The sequence below is a fragment of the Mesoplodon bidens genome, assembly GCF_964165515.1.
Source record: "Mesoplodon bidens genome assembly, chromosome: 3".
In the NCBI taxonomy this organism is placed as follows: Eukaryota; Metazoa; Chordata; class Mammalia; order Artiodactyla; family Ziphiidae; genus Mesoplodon; species Mesoplodon bidens.
In genome coordinates, this window is record NC_138178.1 from 134,084,716 (window position 1) to 134,099,224 (window position 14,509).

At 38.2% G+C, this 14,509-nt stretch overlaps 1 protein-coding gene across 2 annotated transcripts in view; it reads left to right on the top strand.

The window, feature by feature from the left end:
• The window catches only part of TMEM260 (transmembrane protein 260), a 60,250-nt gene that overhangs the window by 20,034 nt on the left and 25,707 nt on the right, over nucleotides 1-14,509 (top strand). For both annotated transcript variants that reach the window (XM_081228349.1, XM_081228350.1), the window contains exons 4-7: nucleotides 6,624-6,801; nucleotides 8,225-8,338; nucleotides 11,791-11,970; nucleotides 13,499-13,539. In XM_081228349.1, the coding sequence (XP_081084475.1) occupies nucleotides 6,624-6,801; nucleotides 8,225-8,338; nucleotides 11,791-11,970; nucleotides 13,499-13,539 (513 nt within the window). The remainder of the gene's footprint in view (nucleotides 1-6,623; nucleotides 6,802-8,224; nucleotides 8,339-11,790; nucleotides 11,971-13,498; nucleotides 13,540-14,509) is intronic.

The window sequence follows — 14,509 nt, forward strand, 5'->3', positions numbered from 1 at the left end:
GTGAAGCCAATCCTGAGCCTCGCCATGACCCTGAAACTTGCCTTCAGGAAAGCATCCTCGACATCACCTTGCTCTTTAGTCATTTATCTCCATCTCAATAAGGTGAAACGAAGCATGCGCAGATAATGTGTGTACCGTGAACAATATAATGAGACTGCCGACCTACAGAGTCAGTGAATGAACTGGAGACCTCCGAAGTCTTCAGAGCCTCCTCATCTTCACCATTGCTGACATTTGACTGGTTAGCCAGTCACAGGCTCAGCTTGCTGTGTACTCACATGGGGTGTCACATCTCCTCGTTAGCCTGCATGTGATGTGGCACTGGGCCACACACCTGTCTTCCTACATTGGGCTCACCCTGCAGACTTATTAATGTATGATGGACTGCTTGTCTTTTGAGAGAAATGCTTAATTTTAATGAATATCGTATGATTTTGAGAACAGCTTTATTAAACTCTTCCCTCACAGGCTCCTTTCAACAGTAGAGTCCAGTCTTGCTTTACAGGCCTGTTCCATCCTTCAACAATTTGCCGTCCCCTTTCCCAACCCACTTCCCACTCCCTGCCTGACTTGAGCTTTCAGCTCCCTCATTTCCTCGTCGCCCCTACACTTGTCTTCCATTTAATTGAGACCTAGATCCCTTTGCTCATCTTTTTGATCCCTCCATCAGCCCCCTGCTGGCTCTGCTTCCGTCCCCATCCAATGTAGACCCTGTGGTTCATACTTTAACACCTTTCCCTTTTGTCCTTCTGCTTACCTAGTAAAGCCCCTAACCCCAGCTCCGTCCAGCCTGCCCAGGCCCAGCTCAGGCTGCAGCAGACCTTTCCACAGCCATGCGGACTGAGGCTATACTGCCCCATATCCACAGCCCCTGCGGTCTCCAGCCTTAGCTGAGTGTTGATTATTACGTGTTATTTGCTACCTACAAGTCCTTGTTATGTAACCCTCCTCAGCTCGTGGAGTTTTCTCACAAAAGATGTTTCAAATTATCTCTACTTTTCTTAATCTATTAATTTGTACATGTTACATGGTCAGTAAATGTTGGTTGATTCTGAATCTTAGTATGAAGCAAACTTTTAAAGGCAGTGTGTTCAAAAGTGTGTGTTTGAAGGGACATTCACAGTTTGATTTACAAAAGGCTGTTGTAATCAAAGAAATTCTCACGGGCTTAGCCTATATACATTATTTTATGGAAAACATAAATAGTAAAATGACGAGGCCTCCAAAATGTTTTAGTATATTCTCTTTATGGATGCACACGTAACTTTCTGCTCTTAAGCATACTGCCGTCTCTTCTGTGTCCCACAAAGCTCTGACAACGTAAGCATTTATTTTCAGAATTTCCTCACACAGTTTTTCTTGAAGACTTAATAGAAATAATAAACAGGGAAGGCAGGTTGTTTTAGTCAGGATTCTTGGTTGCGAGCAATTGACTCTGGCTGTGTTTAGCAGAAAAGAAACATATTGAAAGGAAGTTGGGAAGAATGCTACAACTCAATAGTAAAAAGACAACACGATTTTTTAAATGGGCAAAAGATCTGAGTAGACATTTCTCCAGGGAAGATGTACAAATGGCCAATAAGTGCTTGAAAAATTGTGCAACATCATTAGCCATTAGGGAAATGCAAATCAAAATCTCAATGCGAGGGACTGCCCTGGTGGCACAGTGGTTAAGACTCTGCGCTCCCAATGCAGGGGGCCGGGGTTCGATCCCTAGTCAAGGAACTAGATCCCACATGCATGCTGCAACTAAGAGGTCGCATGCCTCAACTAAGGAACTGGAGAGCTGCAACTAAGGAGCCTGGCTGCCATGACTAAGGAGCCTGCCTGCCGCAACTAAGACCCAGTGCAACCAAATAAATAAATGGTTTTTTTTTAATGCTTTTAAAAAACAATCTCGGGGAGATACCTCTTCACACCCACTAGGATGGCTAGAAGCAAAAAATCAGATAAAAGGTGTTCACTAGGTTGTAGAAAAATCAGAACCCTCATCCATTGCTAGTGGGAATGTAAAATTATGTAGTGACTTTGGAAGACAGTCTAGCAGTTCCTCAAATGATTAAATGGGTTGCCATAGGCTCCAGCAATTCCACTCCTAGTTACATACCCTAGAGAAATGAAAGCATATGTCCACACAAAAACTTGTACACAGATGTTTATAGGCACAGTATTCATAGTAGGCAAAAGGTGGAAACAATCCAGATGTCCATCAACGGAAGAATGAATAAGCAAAATGTGGTATATCTATACAGTGGAATATTAATTCAGCCATAAAAAGAAGTGAGATACTGATACTACAAGTTGGATGAACCTCGAACACACTGTGCTAAGTGAAAGAAGCCGGTCACAGAAGTCCACATATTCTGTGATTCCATTTATAAGAAAGCCCAGAAGAGGGAAATTCACAGACAGAAAGTAGATTAGTGGTTGCTTAAACCTGGCAGTGAGATTGCGGGTGGGGATAAGGGGGAGATAGTTAAAGGAGAGAGAGTTTCTTTCTGAGGTGATGAAAATGTTATAAAATTGACTGTAGTGATGGTTGCATCTATCTGTAAATATACTAAAAATCTTTAATTGTACACTTTAAATGGGTGAATGTACAGTATATGAATTATGTCTCCATAAAGCTTTTTATAAAAGGAAACATTCAAATCTAGCATTGGAAAAAAGAGAGAGAGAGAGAAGGAAGTTGCAGAGCTTGCAGAATTTCTGGGAGGGCTGGGTTACCAGGCTCTGAGCCTAGGCAGGTATATGCTAGTGAAACCACCACTGCTGCCATCTCTGGGCCCCAGACAGCCCAGCTTACACCACCAACACTGACCTGGATTCTGAGCACTGCCCTTCAAAGTGCTGCCATCGTTGTCTGTGAAAATGGTGCACAAATCCCACCAGCCATGTCTGATTCTATCTCCATCCCTGCTTCTTGGCCTCACGATTTTCCAATTCAAAGAATGGAGCAGGTGATTCTGACAGACAGAGCCCAGGTCATATACCCATGCTCTAGCTGAAAGGGAGATTGGAAAAGTATCTCGTATTTTCAGTGTGTATAATAGGAGGGGCCGTGCCTCATAAACTCGTATCCCTCAAGCATAGGAGAGGATTTTAGATGTTAAGCAGCAAAACCAAAAGAAAAGAAAAGGTCCACTACCCTTTTGTCTTCAATTTATATTAGGACTGCAACCCAAATTCCTACAGACTGAGTTGACTTCTAAGCAAGCTCATTTGATATGCTAAAAGATCAAGATTATAGGTTTGGGGCTTCCCTGGTGGCGCAGTGGTTGAGAATCTGCCTGCCAATGCAGGGGACACGGGTTCGAGCCCTGGTCTGGGAAGATCCCACATGCCGCAGAGCAACTGGGTCTGTGAGCCACAGCTACTGAGCCTGCGCGTCTGGAGCCTGTGCTCTGCAACAAGAGAGGCCGTGATAGTGAGAGGCCCGCGCACCGCGATGAGGAATGGCCCCCGCTCGCCACAACTAAAGAAAGCCCTCGCACAGAAACGAAGACCCAACACAGCCATAAATAAATAAATAAATAAATATTAAAAAAAAAAAAAAAGATTATAGGTTTGATTTCCATGACTGGTTTTATGATCAGTTACCTTCTCTTCTATAACCTTACTCAGCAGTCTCACAAATTATTTCTCTGATACCAAGAAAAATCTAATGAAAGAGTATATGGATTATTTGTTGTAAAACCATCCTGACCTTGGCAGGGGGGTGGTGTGGGAGAGAAATCAGGTGGGGAAAATTCAGATTATAAAGACCTTGCTGTTGTAGGATAAGTCTTCAATAAAATGCTAATGTACATAACTATCTGTAATAGTCTAAGGTGACTGGATAAATTTTATCACTGAAGTTGATAATTTTACCTTTACTCTTCAATTTCTAAAACCTTATGAAATATTTGAAAAGGCAGTTAACATAGTTCATAATTCCAATAATTAATGTCAACAATTCAAACACTAGGATGTCTTCCTGAGCATAATAATGTGTTAAAAATCATTGTAGATTAGTGAGTCGTGAGTTTTCTTCCTGAGGATTTGTATGTATCAGTTCTCTTTAATTAACTGTTTGGTGGTTTTAAACTTTAATGAATTGCCCTTTCAAAAAAGAAAAAAACATGGTTAAAATCAATCTTGACAGGTGTTGTGTACAATTCAAGTTGGTAGTATGTTGTGTTGATAAAACAGACATAAACACGATTCTAATAATGGACAAAACTTCTGTTCTGTTCTTCACTCAAGGAGGTGCATAGTTAACCAAGTAAAAGTACAATGTATCATTAGTCTGGAATAAATTACTTGACATTAAAACTAAGATAACCATCTTTTACCCCATAATGTCATGGTCCTAAATAGCTAGACTAACAATTTCAATCCTGGTTCTGCCACTTCATTACCCACCATAGGACTTGGAAAAATTACTTGGCCTCCCTGAGCCTCAGTTTCTTCATTTGAAAAAAGGAGACAAATCACATCTACTCATAGGCTTATTGTGCAAATTAAATGAATTAATATAAAGAAGGCACTTAGAGCAATACCTGAAACACAGCTAGCAAGAAACTCAATAAATGTTAGCAAATTATCTTGGAAATTTGCTGATTTTTTTGTGTGTGTGTGGTACGCGGGCCTCTCACTGTTGTGGCCTCTCCCGTTGCGGAGCACAGGCTCCGGACGCGCAGGCTCAGCGGCCATGGCTCATGGGCCCAGCTGCTCCGCGGCGTGCGGGATCTTCCTGGACTGGGGCACGAACCCATGTCCCCTGCATCGGCAGGCGGACTCTCAACCACTGCGCCACCAGGGAAGCCCGAGCACTTCATTTCTTTTAAATAGAGGAAGGAATCTTGTATCTTATGCTGACTGTCCAGAGTCATATTGAGAGCTGAAACTTAGTTCCTTTAAAATGTTACTAATACTTGAAGATTAATTCATTCTCTCCTTTGCTAAGTTTCCTTTCTGTGCTTGGGGCTAGATGCTTCCAATCTAAGTGAAGTTTAACTCCAGTTCATATTTCAAAAACAATGTCAAAATAATTGTTACAGACAATTAAATGCTATCGATATGCAGAGATGGGCTAGAAACCAGGGAATTGAAGAGAAAATTGAGAAAAGATCCGAGTTTTAATAAAGGAGCAGCGAGGATATTCAGTTCAGCACTACAGCATGAGCAGAGGTGCAGAGCTAGGAATAGTCCTGTCTTATTAGGGAATTTTGAGGAGCTTGACTAGTTGGTGGGAGATCATGTTGGTAATTAGTGGCTAGGGGTGTCTGGTTTATTGGGAGCCTGGATTCCAGGCTAACTCATTTCTTATTTATCCTATAGGGATGAAGAGTATTCACAAAGAGTATGTTTCAGAAAGTTTAATCTGATGTTATATTGCAGAAGGGTTGGAAAAACATAAGACAAGTTAGGAAACTTAAAATAATTGAGTCTAAGGCAATAGGGATACAAATCGAAAGGAATTTGGAAGGAAGAAATAACTTTAGGGTACTGAATCAGGATAACTGGGAGAATGGGTTACTCTGCAAGAAATAGGAAACTGATGATTTTTATAAGAGAAAGAAAACAGAAAAATTGTAAAGAGAAACTCAAAGAAAAACAGGTTTGGTGATACTGAAATTCTTTAGCTTTTTTTTTCTATTAAGATTGATTAAAAGCCATGCAATTACTCCATAATTTTTATACAAAGCAATACAGCTAAAAAGTAATGCACTGGGACCATATAATATCATAATTATTAGACACAGAGATGCTTGCTGAATAATGCTTGTAAGCAATAGATTTTCAGTAATAGCTTTAATTTTCATAGCTTTAGATTTATAGTGAAATAGGAAGTTGTTTTGGTTTGATATGCCACATTACCAGTCTCAAATCTTATCTCTGAATTGAGATCCAGTTTCCTTGATTGATTTGAAATGTGGGGCTCTTGTTGGCATTTGGGGGCGAGGAATTTGTTTCCAAGTGTAGCATTTGATTCTTCTGGATTTCTAAAATTCACATTGCCATCCTTCTCTTTAAAAGATATATCATTTTTAACTTTGACTTTGTGTAAAGAAGAAATCATCAGAGACTAAGAATCTAGCTTACAAGATCTTAAAAGCACCAAATATTGTGACCAAGACATATTTTGCCAAATGTTGGGAGATAAATGTAGAAGTACCTAGATCCAAACATTCCACAATAAGTGAATGTTCCTGGACAGATATTCTGCCGTTTCATTAATTTTTACAGTTAAACACATTTCAGTCTTAACCAGTCGTTATCATTCTTCTTCTTAGATATAGCAAGAAAAATGACACAGGTTTGTTATCTCTCTAGCTACTGTCTCTTCAGGCTTTCTGAACTGGCTTGAATCCTAAAGGTTACATCTGAGAACTAAACCTCATCCAATCCATAGGATACCAAGCAGGTTTGTTCATTTGTTTGTTAATAGGTTAATATATGGACTTCATAATTAAAATCTGTTGAAAGGAATTATTACATGAAGTAATGTATTAACCATCTAATGTGTTGGGATAGTGCTGGGCAACTGTCATAATTGCTGCTGCTACAGTTCACAAAAAGGAAAATAAAGTCGGTTCTTTTTGTTGGGAAAGAAGATTTCATGTTATCTGTATTTGCAGGCTTTCTGGCTCATATGCTGGAGGAATCCTTGCTGCGGGGGTGTTTTCATTTTCTCGTCTAACATGGCAGTGGTCCATTGCAGCAGAGGTTTTTAGCTTAAACAATCTGTTTGTGGGGCTGCTTATGGCTCTTACTGTACATTTTGAGGAGGCAACAACTGCACAAGAAAGATCAAAGGTAACCTATTTTGATCAAAGTGAAATCACTTTTTGTTTTAATTTTTAGACAGATGCTCTATTTCTTTTTAACTTTGGTTTAGATATTGTTTATCTATTCTGATTACTGTCAAGGTAATCTAGGCATGTTGAGAGAGAAAATATTCTCAATTCTTTTCCTATGAATGATGAGAGCCTCTATAAAACATGAAATTTTTTTTTTTCTTTCAGAGTTCAGAAGTTTTTTGAAGAATGAGGGTATTCTGAAATCCCTTTTGAGTCCTATGGGAAAGATAGACTTGTTGGTTAATCCACCATCGTGTGTGTGTGTGTGTGTGTGTGTGGGTGTGGGTGTGGGTGTGGGGGTGTGGGGGTGTGTGTGATCTTAAGATGCCAAGTCCTAGGTTGACTACCTTAAATTATTTACCATTATGCCACATTGACTTATTCTCTAATTGCAAAAAAGATCAAATTTGCATTTTTTTTTAACTAAAAGGAGAGGATCAACTGTAAAATGAAGTAGTCCCAAAGAGATTACAGTGACTTCTAAGGCCAACACTATCATCAAAATAATTTGAAATGTGGAGGAACCCTGTCTTCTAAGGGCTTACCATCTATACATTGAAGAGTGCCAGATCATCTTAGTATATGCGCAGCCTGTGTCATTAAAGATTATAGAAACAAAAGAATATAAAAGTTTATCTGTGGCTTCCATAAACAAACCTGTGGTGCTATTAGAGTTTATTTATTTATTTATTTATTTTTGTGGTGCGTGGGCCTCTCACTGTTGGGGCCTCTCCCGTTGCGGAGCACAGGCTCCGGATGCGCAGGCTCAGCAGCCATGGCTCACGGGCCCATCCGTTCGGCGGCATGTGGGATCTTCCCGGACCGGGGCATGAGCCCGTGTCCTCTGCATCGGCAGGCGGACTCTCAACCACTGCGCCACCAGGGAAGCCCCTAGAGTTTATTTTTTACTTAAAATAAACTTTTTTCTGATTATGAAAATAACACATGTTCAAAAATAGCAGAAAGACCACCCATAGAGAACCAGGTTTCTAAATAAAAGTGTTATATTCAATTTATTTAATTCAGTAGGAGAAAAAGTAAAACAATTGTTGAACTTCAGTTCTAGATTTCACTTGAATGAGAATTACACAATATTCTGTTACTGTTAGGACATGTCATCATATAGGACTTTGTAAAACTTAGTTTGAAGACAGTAATTTAAGGTCACTCTGCAATGATTTGATGAGAATGAAAAATAATAAAAAATAATGGTGATAAATATTAGTGCATGTTAAAGCATGACTGTTTGCATCTAAGATGTTGATTTTAACCAGACTTATCGTACAAATGCTTAACTTTAATATAAAGAATAGCTTTTTACTATTGTGCTGTTTTTGGTGAATTTTTAACTTGGATTTTTTTCTTTTATTTATTTTCAGATAGCTAAAATTGGTGCTTTCTGCTGTGGCCTTAGCTTATGTAATCAGCACACAGTAGTAGTCTATGTTTTGTGCATAATACCATGGATTCTCTTTCGACTTTTAAAAGAGAAGGTAAGTTTTTGGGGTGTTTTTTTTGCGGTATGCGGGCCTCTCACTGCTCTGGCCTCTCCCGTTGCGGAGCACAGGCTCTGGATGCTCAGGCTCAGCAGCCATGGCTCACGGGCCCAGCCGCTCTGCGGCATGTGGGATCTTCCCGGACGGGGGCACGAACCCGTGTCCCCTGCATTGGCAGGTGGACTCTCAACCACTGCGCCACCAGGGAAGCCCCGAAGGTAAGTTTTTGAGTAAAAATGAAAATTCATAATATTTTATTTATGCCCACTATGACATTTATGGAATCAGAAAACATGGGGCTTGCTTTATTTATTTATTTATTTCATATAAAGCTTGATAGGAATATCATTGAATCTATAGATGGCGTTGGGTAGTTTGAACATTTTAGCAATATTAATTATTTTAATCCATGAACATGATATATCTTTTCATTTATTTGTGTCTTCTTCAATTTCTTCATCAATGTCTTATAGTTTTCAGTACACAGGTATTTCACCTCCTTGGTTAAATTTATTCCTAAGCATTTTATCTTTTTTGATGTTATTGTAAATGAGATAGTTTATTTTTTTCCAGACAGCTCATTGTTATTATATAGAAACACAACTAATTTTTGTGTGTTGATTTTGTATCCTGCAACTTTCCTGAATTTGTTTATTAGTTCTAACAGCTTTTTGATGGAATCTTTAGGATTTTCTATATAAGATCATGTCATCTGCAAACAGAGACAATTTTATTTCTTTTTTCTTTTTTCTTTTTCTTTTGGCTCTTCTGAGCCGCATGTGGGATCTTAGTTCTCCCACCAGGGATCGAACCCCTGCCACCTGCAGTGGAAGTGTGGATTCCTAACCACTGGACTGCCAGGGAATTCCCACTTCTTCCTTTCTAATTTGGATTCCTTTTACTTCTTTTTCTTGCCTGATTACTCTGAGTAGGACTTCCAGTACTATGTTGAACATGAGTGGTAAGACAGGTGAGTGGGCACCCTTGTCTTGTTCCTGATCTTAGAGGAGAAGCTTTCAGTATGTCACCACTGAGTATGTTGTTAGCTGTGGGCTTGTCATATATGGCTTTTATTACGTTAATGTATGACCCACATCCATTAAATCAGAATTATTTTAGATTGGGATCAGCCACCGGCTCGGCTCTGCAGATGGGCAGAACTGCTGGCTGAGATCTCTGCTCTGGCACTGCTGCAAGCAGGAACGTGGTCTGCCAAGGTGGGAGACTGGTTGCTGTAAGCCTTGCTCCCCTTCTCCGTCTCTATCTGATCCCCAGTGGTTGAGCCCTGAAGATCCCCCCAGTGGTCCCTGCGAGGTGAGAACTGAGTGAGCCTCCTGGGAAGCATCCTCCAATGCTGAGGGAGCTGGATATCCACCTTGGGCTCTCTTTTCCCACTGGAAAAACTGTAGTCCTAGGGGAGTCCTCTTGGTGCAGTGCTGTGCTGGCCTAGGGGAGGGGTGACATGGTCAGAGTGCCCCCTGACACTTCGAAAGTGGTCCTTCTCAGTCTCTGTGGTCCAGGAATATGCTTTAGCCTCAACCCCAGTTTCTGGGATTTTCACAGTGGGGCCATGTCTATGGATAGTTGCTGATGGTGTTTTGTGAGAAGGACTGAAGTTGGGAATGACTTATGTTGCCCTCTTGATGGTGTCACTCTTAGCCAGTCTTCTGATACCACAGGAGGTCCATTTAGATATCAGAGAGGTACATTCTCTGGCATGAACTTAAAAAGGAAATCTTTTGTGTTAGTTCTTTGAAGGGAGAGCCGTATTCTTATATAAAACATGCAAGACTCATAGTTGATAAGTTAGGAGCCTGGTCTGAGAGCCTGTTTACTCTGTTCTTAGATCAGCTACTGATGAATGACGAAACTTGGGAAAGTATGACTATTCAAAGGACCTTTTATTTTCATTATTTAAAGAGCAGAGGCTAGAAAATAAGATCTACCAGTGAAGTGACAGGGAGTTGGATCTCACTGGTCAGGTGATCTAAGGCAGAGCTGGAAGTCCTGAGTCAGTTGGCTGCAACCCTGACTGCTCACTTAAATTATCTGGGAAGCTTTAAGAACGTAAGGAAGAGAGAGTGTGCATGTGTGTGTGGCTGTGTGTATCTGTGTGTGTGTGTGTGATCCCACCACCCTAAAATAATTCTGATTTAATTGATTTGGGGTAAGGCCCAGATATTAATATTTTTTAAAAGTTCCCCAGGTGATTCGAGTATACGTGCAGCTGGAACTCAGAACCTCTCTCCTGTACTCTCTGAAATAGTTCTCATGTGATTGTTTCCCTGTTTATTTCCCATACAAAAGGAAAATTCTGCAGCAACTGCATCTTGCCATTCTAAACTGAAGCTTATAATATGCAGAAACTACCAAAATCTAAACATTTACTTTCTTTAAAGGTACTTTTAAGACTAGCAAAGGCATATTTTTCAATTAGTTATTTCTTACAATTTTTTCATCCCATCATTTTTATGAATCTCATTACCACTTCAGAAATGTCAAACAAAATTAGTACTATAATAAAAACACTCCATTTTCAATTAAGAATGTTTATGTGAAAATGCTGATGTAAGTCAACTGCTTTTCTACTTCTGGTGAATGCAAACTTTGGTACTCATATTCACTGTCACCTACGAATTTTCCTTTTTTGTAAAGGAAAAATGGGCAATTTCCAATCACAATATTTGTAAGAGACCCTTTTCCCAGTTACTAAAGCAACCACTATTTGAATCTTTCTAGTATACCAGAATTCTTCTGGACTTAATCTTTATAAAAATTTGGCAGTGTTGTCTTTGTTTTAGAAATGTGAAGATGAGAAATATATTCTCCTTGAGGCAAGACTGTTGCATACAACAAGAAATTTCCTTCCTCCCTATGTAGATTGAGAAAAGAGAACATTTGGATGAATTGGGATGTTACTTAAAAGCTAGCTTCATTTGTGCCAAGTATTTCCATGAAATGTCCAGAACACTTGTAGAAAGAACATATTGTCAATGTACAATCATAATAAAGTATATAGTTGAAGTCTGCTCCTGATGATGGGAATGAAGTGAATCAGTATTAGAACAATATTTGGGGCATTTTCAAAAACGGCCAGACACCGTAATCACTTCCAAGTGGGTTATCTCAGCTGTGCAATGCTGCATGTCATGACATGGTTTTAAATGTAAAAGATGCAATAAACGTGATACTCATGAGTCTTTGCTGATATTATTTGCTTCACTCAGATTTCACCTGCCATGCAAAGGAATTCAGACTGATGCAATTTTCTAGTAATCCACAGTAATCAGAAAGTTTAACATCGTATTCTGTGGTGACTTAATATAAATTGAGAGATCAGCTCTGAGTAAACATATTTGATGTTTTCCTTGATGTGTTCTTGAAGTTCCAGGATGAATCTGACTAAAATAAACATTATTATACATGTGACACCGTGTGCTCTGACGCAGGAACTCTCCCCGGGCTCTTTGTTGAAGTTGGGTCTGTACCTCTCTGCTGGTTTGCTGCCTTATATCTACCTTCCTATCTCATCCTACCTCCATCGAGCCCGTTGGACCTGGGGAGACCAGACAACATTGCTAGGATTTTTGACACATTTTCTCAGGGAAGAATATGGAACATTCAGTCTGGTAAATTTATATTTCAAGCCCTTTTAAGGAAATAAGTGGCAAAACTTCAGTGTTCTGCCTGGACCTTGAGTGGAAAAAAAAAAAAATCAGTGTTTGTATCAATGACAGTACCTGGAATTTTCATTTGTTATTTGTATACAGACTCGCCCCTTGGAATGTAGCCTTTCACATATGTTAGAAAAAAAAATGAATCACTTAATCTGACATCATCCTGTTGTATATCCTGAATGTGTTTTTCAGGATAACAAGCAGTAAAAAGACTGCTGCCAGCAATTGAAGCATTTCAGTCTTGTTAGCATTGGGTATCACTTTGGGCTCTTGGTCTGTGATTAAAAATATTTGGAAATGATTAAAGGGAAAAAAATCTCAAAAATTTTAATATACCTTAATGAGTATATTTGTTTCTTTTTTAAAACATATTTGATGAACAGTGTTCATGTTAGTATTCATTGGGGGATCTAAATATGTAAATGCTTCATAAAATATGATCTCACTCAATGGAAACTGTATGTTCTAAAGAATTTCAAAAGGCCTTTCTTTCCCTAAGACATAAATTAGGGGAAAACACTAAATGTGGTTGTAGATAATGGCTATCTGAAAAGTGAAAGGATAAATAGATGGGTTTTTATTTTAAGAAAGACAGTTGTATCTGATTTTTCTTTCATGGTTTGCACTTTCTGTGTCTTAAGAAGGCACATCTCAGAAGACTACAATATTATATGATACCATTTATACAAAATTCTAAACCATGCAAAAACTAAACAGTCTATTGCTGAAGGATACATAAAAAGTAGTACAACTATATAGTAAAACTGTATATATATATATATATATATATACACAGTTACCACTGGGGGATAAGAAAGCCTCTTTGAGAGCTTTGTGAGATACCTTATGGTATTCGTGCAGTTCTGTTTCTTCAATGAGTGGTGAGTCTATAGATTTTTTAAAACTCTTTATTCCCTAAATATATATTATGTATGTTTTTTGTATGAAGGAGGTATTTCATAATAAAGTCATTTAATAAAAGGATAATAATTATTTTTTGACTTAGAAAGTTTGATACTTTAAATTTATACTCTGGTTTACTTACATTGGTTATTCCACTGAAATATTGCTTGAGGGCCATTCCAGATTTGAAATGTGTATAATTCACACATAATTGTGAAATTACAGGCAGGCGATAATGAGCTTTAACCAAAGTGCCCAAAAAAAGAGCTTAAAGAGACTTTGTAATGAAAGTGTAAAATCTGTTAGTTCATTAATGTGTTAATCATTCCTGCTGGAAGAGTTTAACTGATTTTTAGCCAATTATTGTCTCTGAAATTATTCCTAAGGGATATCTGTGTTTAGTTTTCACTGACTTCTCCTAAAAAATCCAATAAGGCTCTGAAGTAAACACTTTGAATGAAGAGACAAGTTGCATTGTATATTTAAACATGTATCTTTTAAATCAGGGTAATTAAAACACAATAGTCTACCAAAGCTTCAGTTTAATGCTTATGCAAATAAACTTTTTTATGTTTAGGCCAAATCTGAAATAGGATCCAGTATGTCTGAAATATTGCTGTGAGTATGAAATATCTTAAACTATTTTTAAATGAATTCTTTATTAGTTCCTTTAAACGATTTTAGGGATTTCTGAGTTTATCTCTTTGTGAGTAGTACGTCAGAGATGTAGTTTTCACCGCTGTGGTTAACTGTTTTTGTGTATAATGACAAATATTCCAGCATTTCCTTCAATAAGATAAAGCTTAAAATGAGCAATAAATAAAACAGTAAATAAGACTATTAGAAGACTAAATAGAATATATAAAATGAAAATGTTTCAACTTTCAGTTGTATACAAAATTACCCAACGTATTGTTGCTTTAGAAATAACTTTTTCTTTGTTTATATCTTCTTTCTTTTGGAGACATTTTAGAACATTGTATTTAGCACAATTTGAACAATTATTTTCTTGTTATTTTGGTTTGAGCTATATTCATTTAATTCTTCAAACATTAATTTATTTAATGTTTTTTAAGACTTCCTTTAACCTGTCCGTAAGCTCTATTTTTGACTTGCATATTTTTAAACATCCAGCCTTATTAGAACCAGCTTAAGCAAATATATTTTCATCTATATTATCTATTAATGAGTTCTTTGAAAAATGGGTTAATATTTGCTTTAAAACCTATACAAAGCTGGGATAAAGTGAGAGAGTAAGGCTGACATATATACACTACCAAATGTAAAATAGATAGCTAGTGGGAAGCAGCTGCATAGCACAGGGAGATCAGCTCGGTGCTTTGTGACCACCTAGAGGGGTGGGATAGGGAGAGTGGGAGGGAGACGCAAGAGGGAGGGGACATGGGGATATATGTATACGTATAGTTGATTCACTTTGTCATACAGCAGAAACTAACACAACATTGTAAAGCAATTACACTCCAATAAAGATGTTAAAAAAAAAACTATACAGATTAAGGCAACTAGAAAAATATACATACCTGTTCTGAAATATTCTTACAATATTTTCAATATAAAATTAGGGATG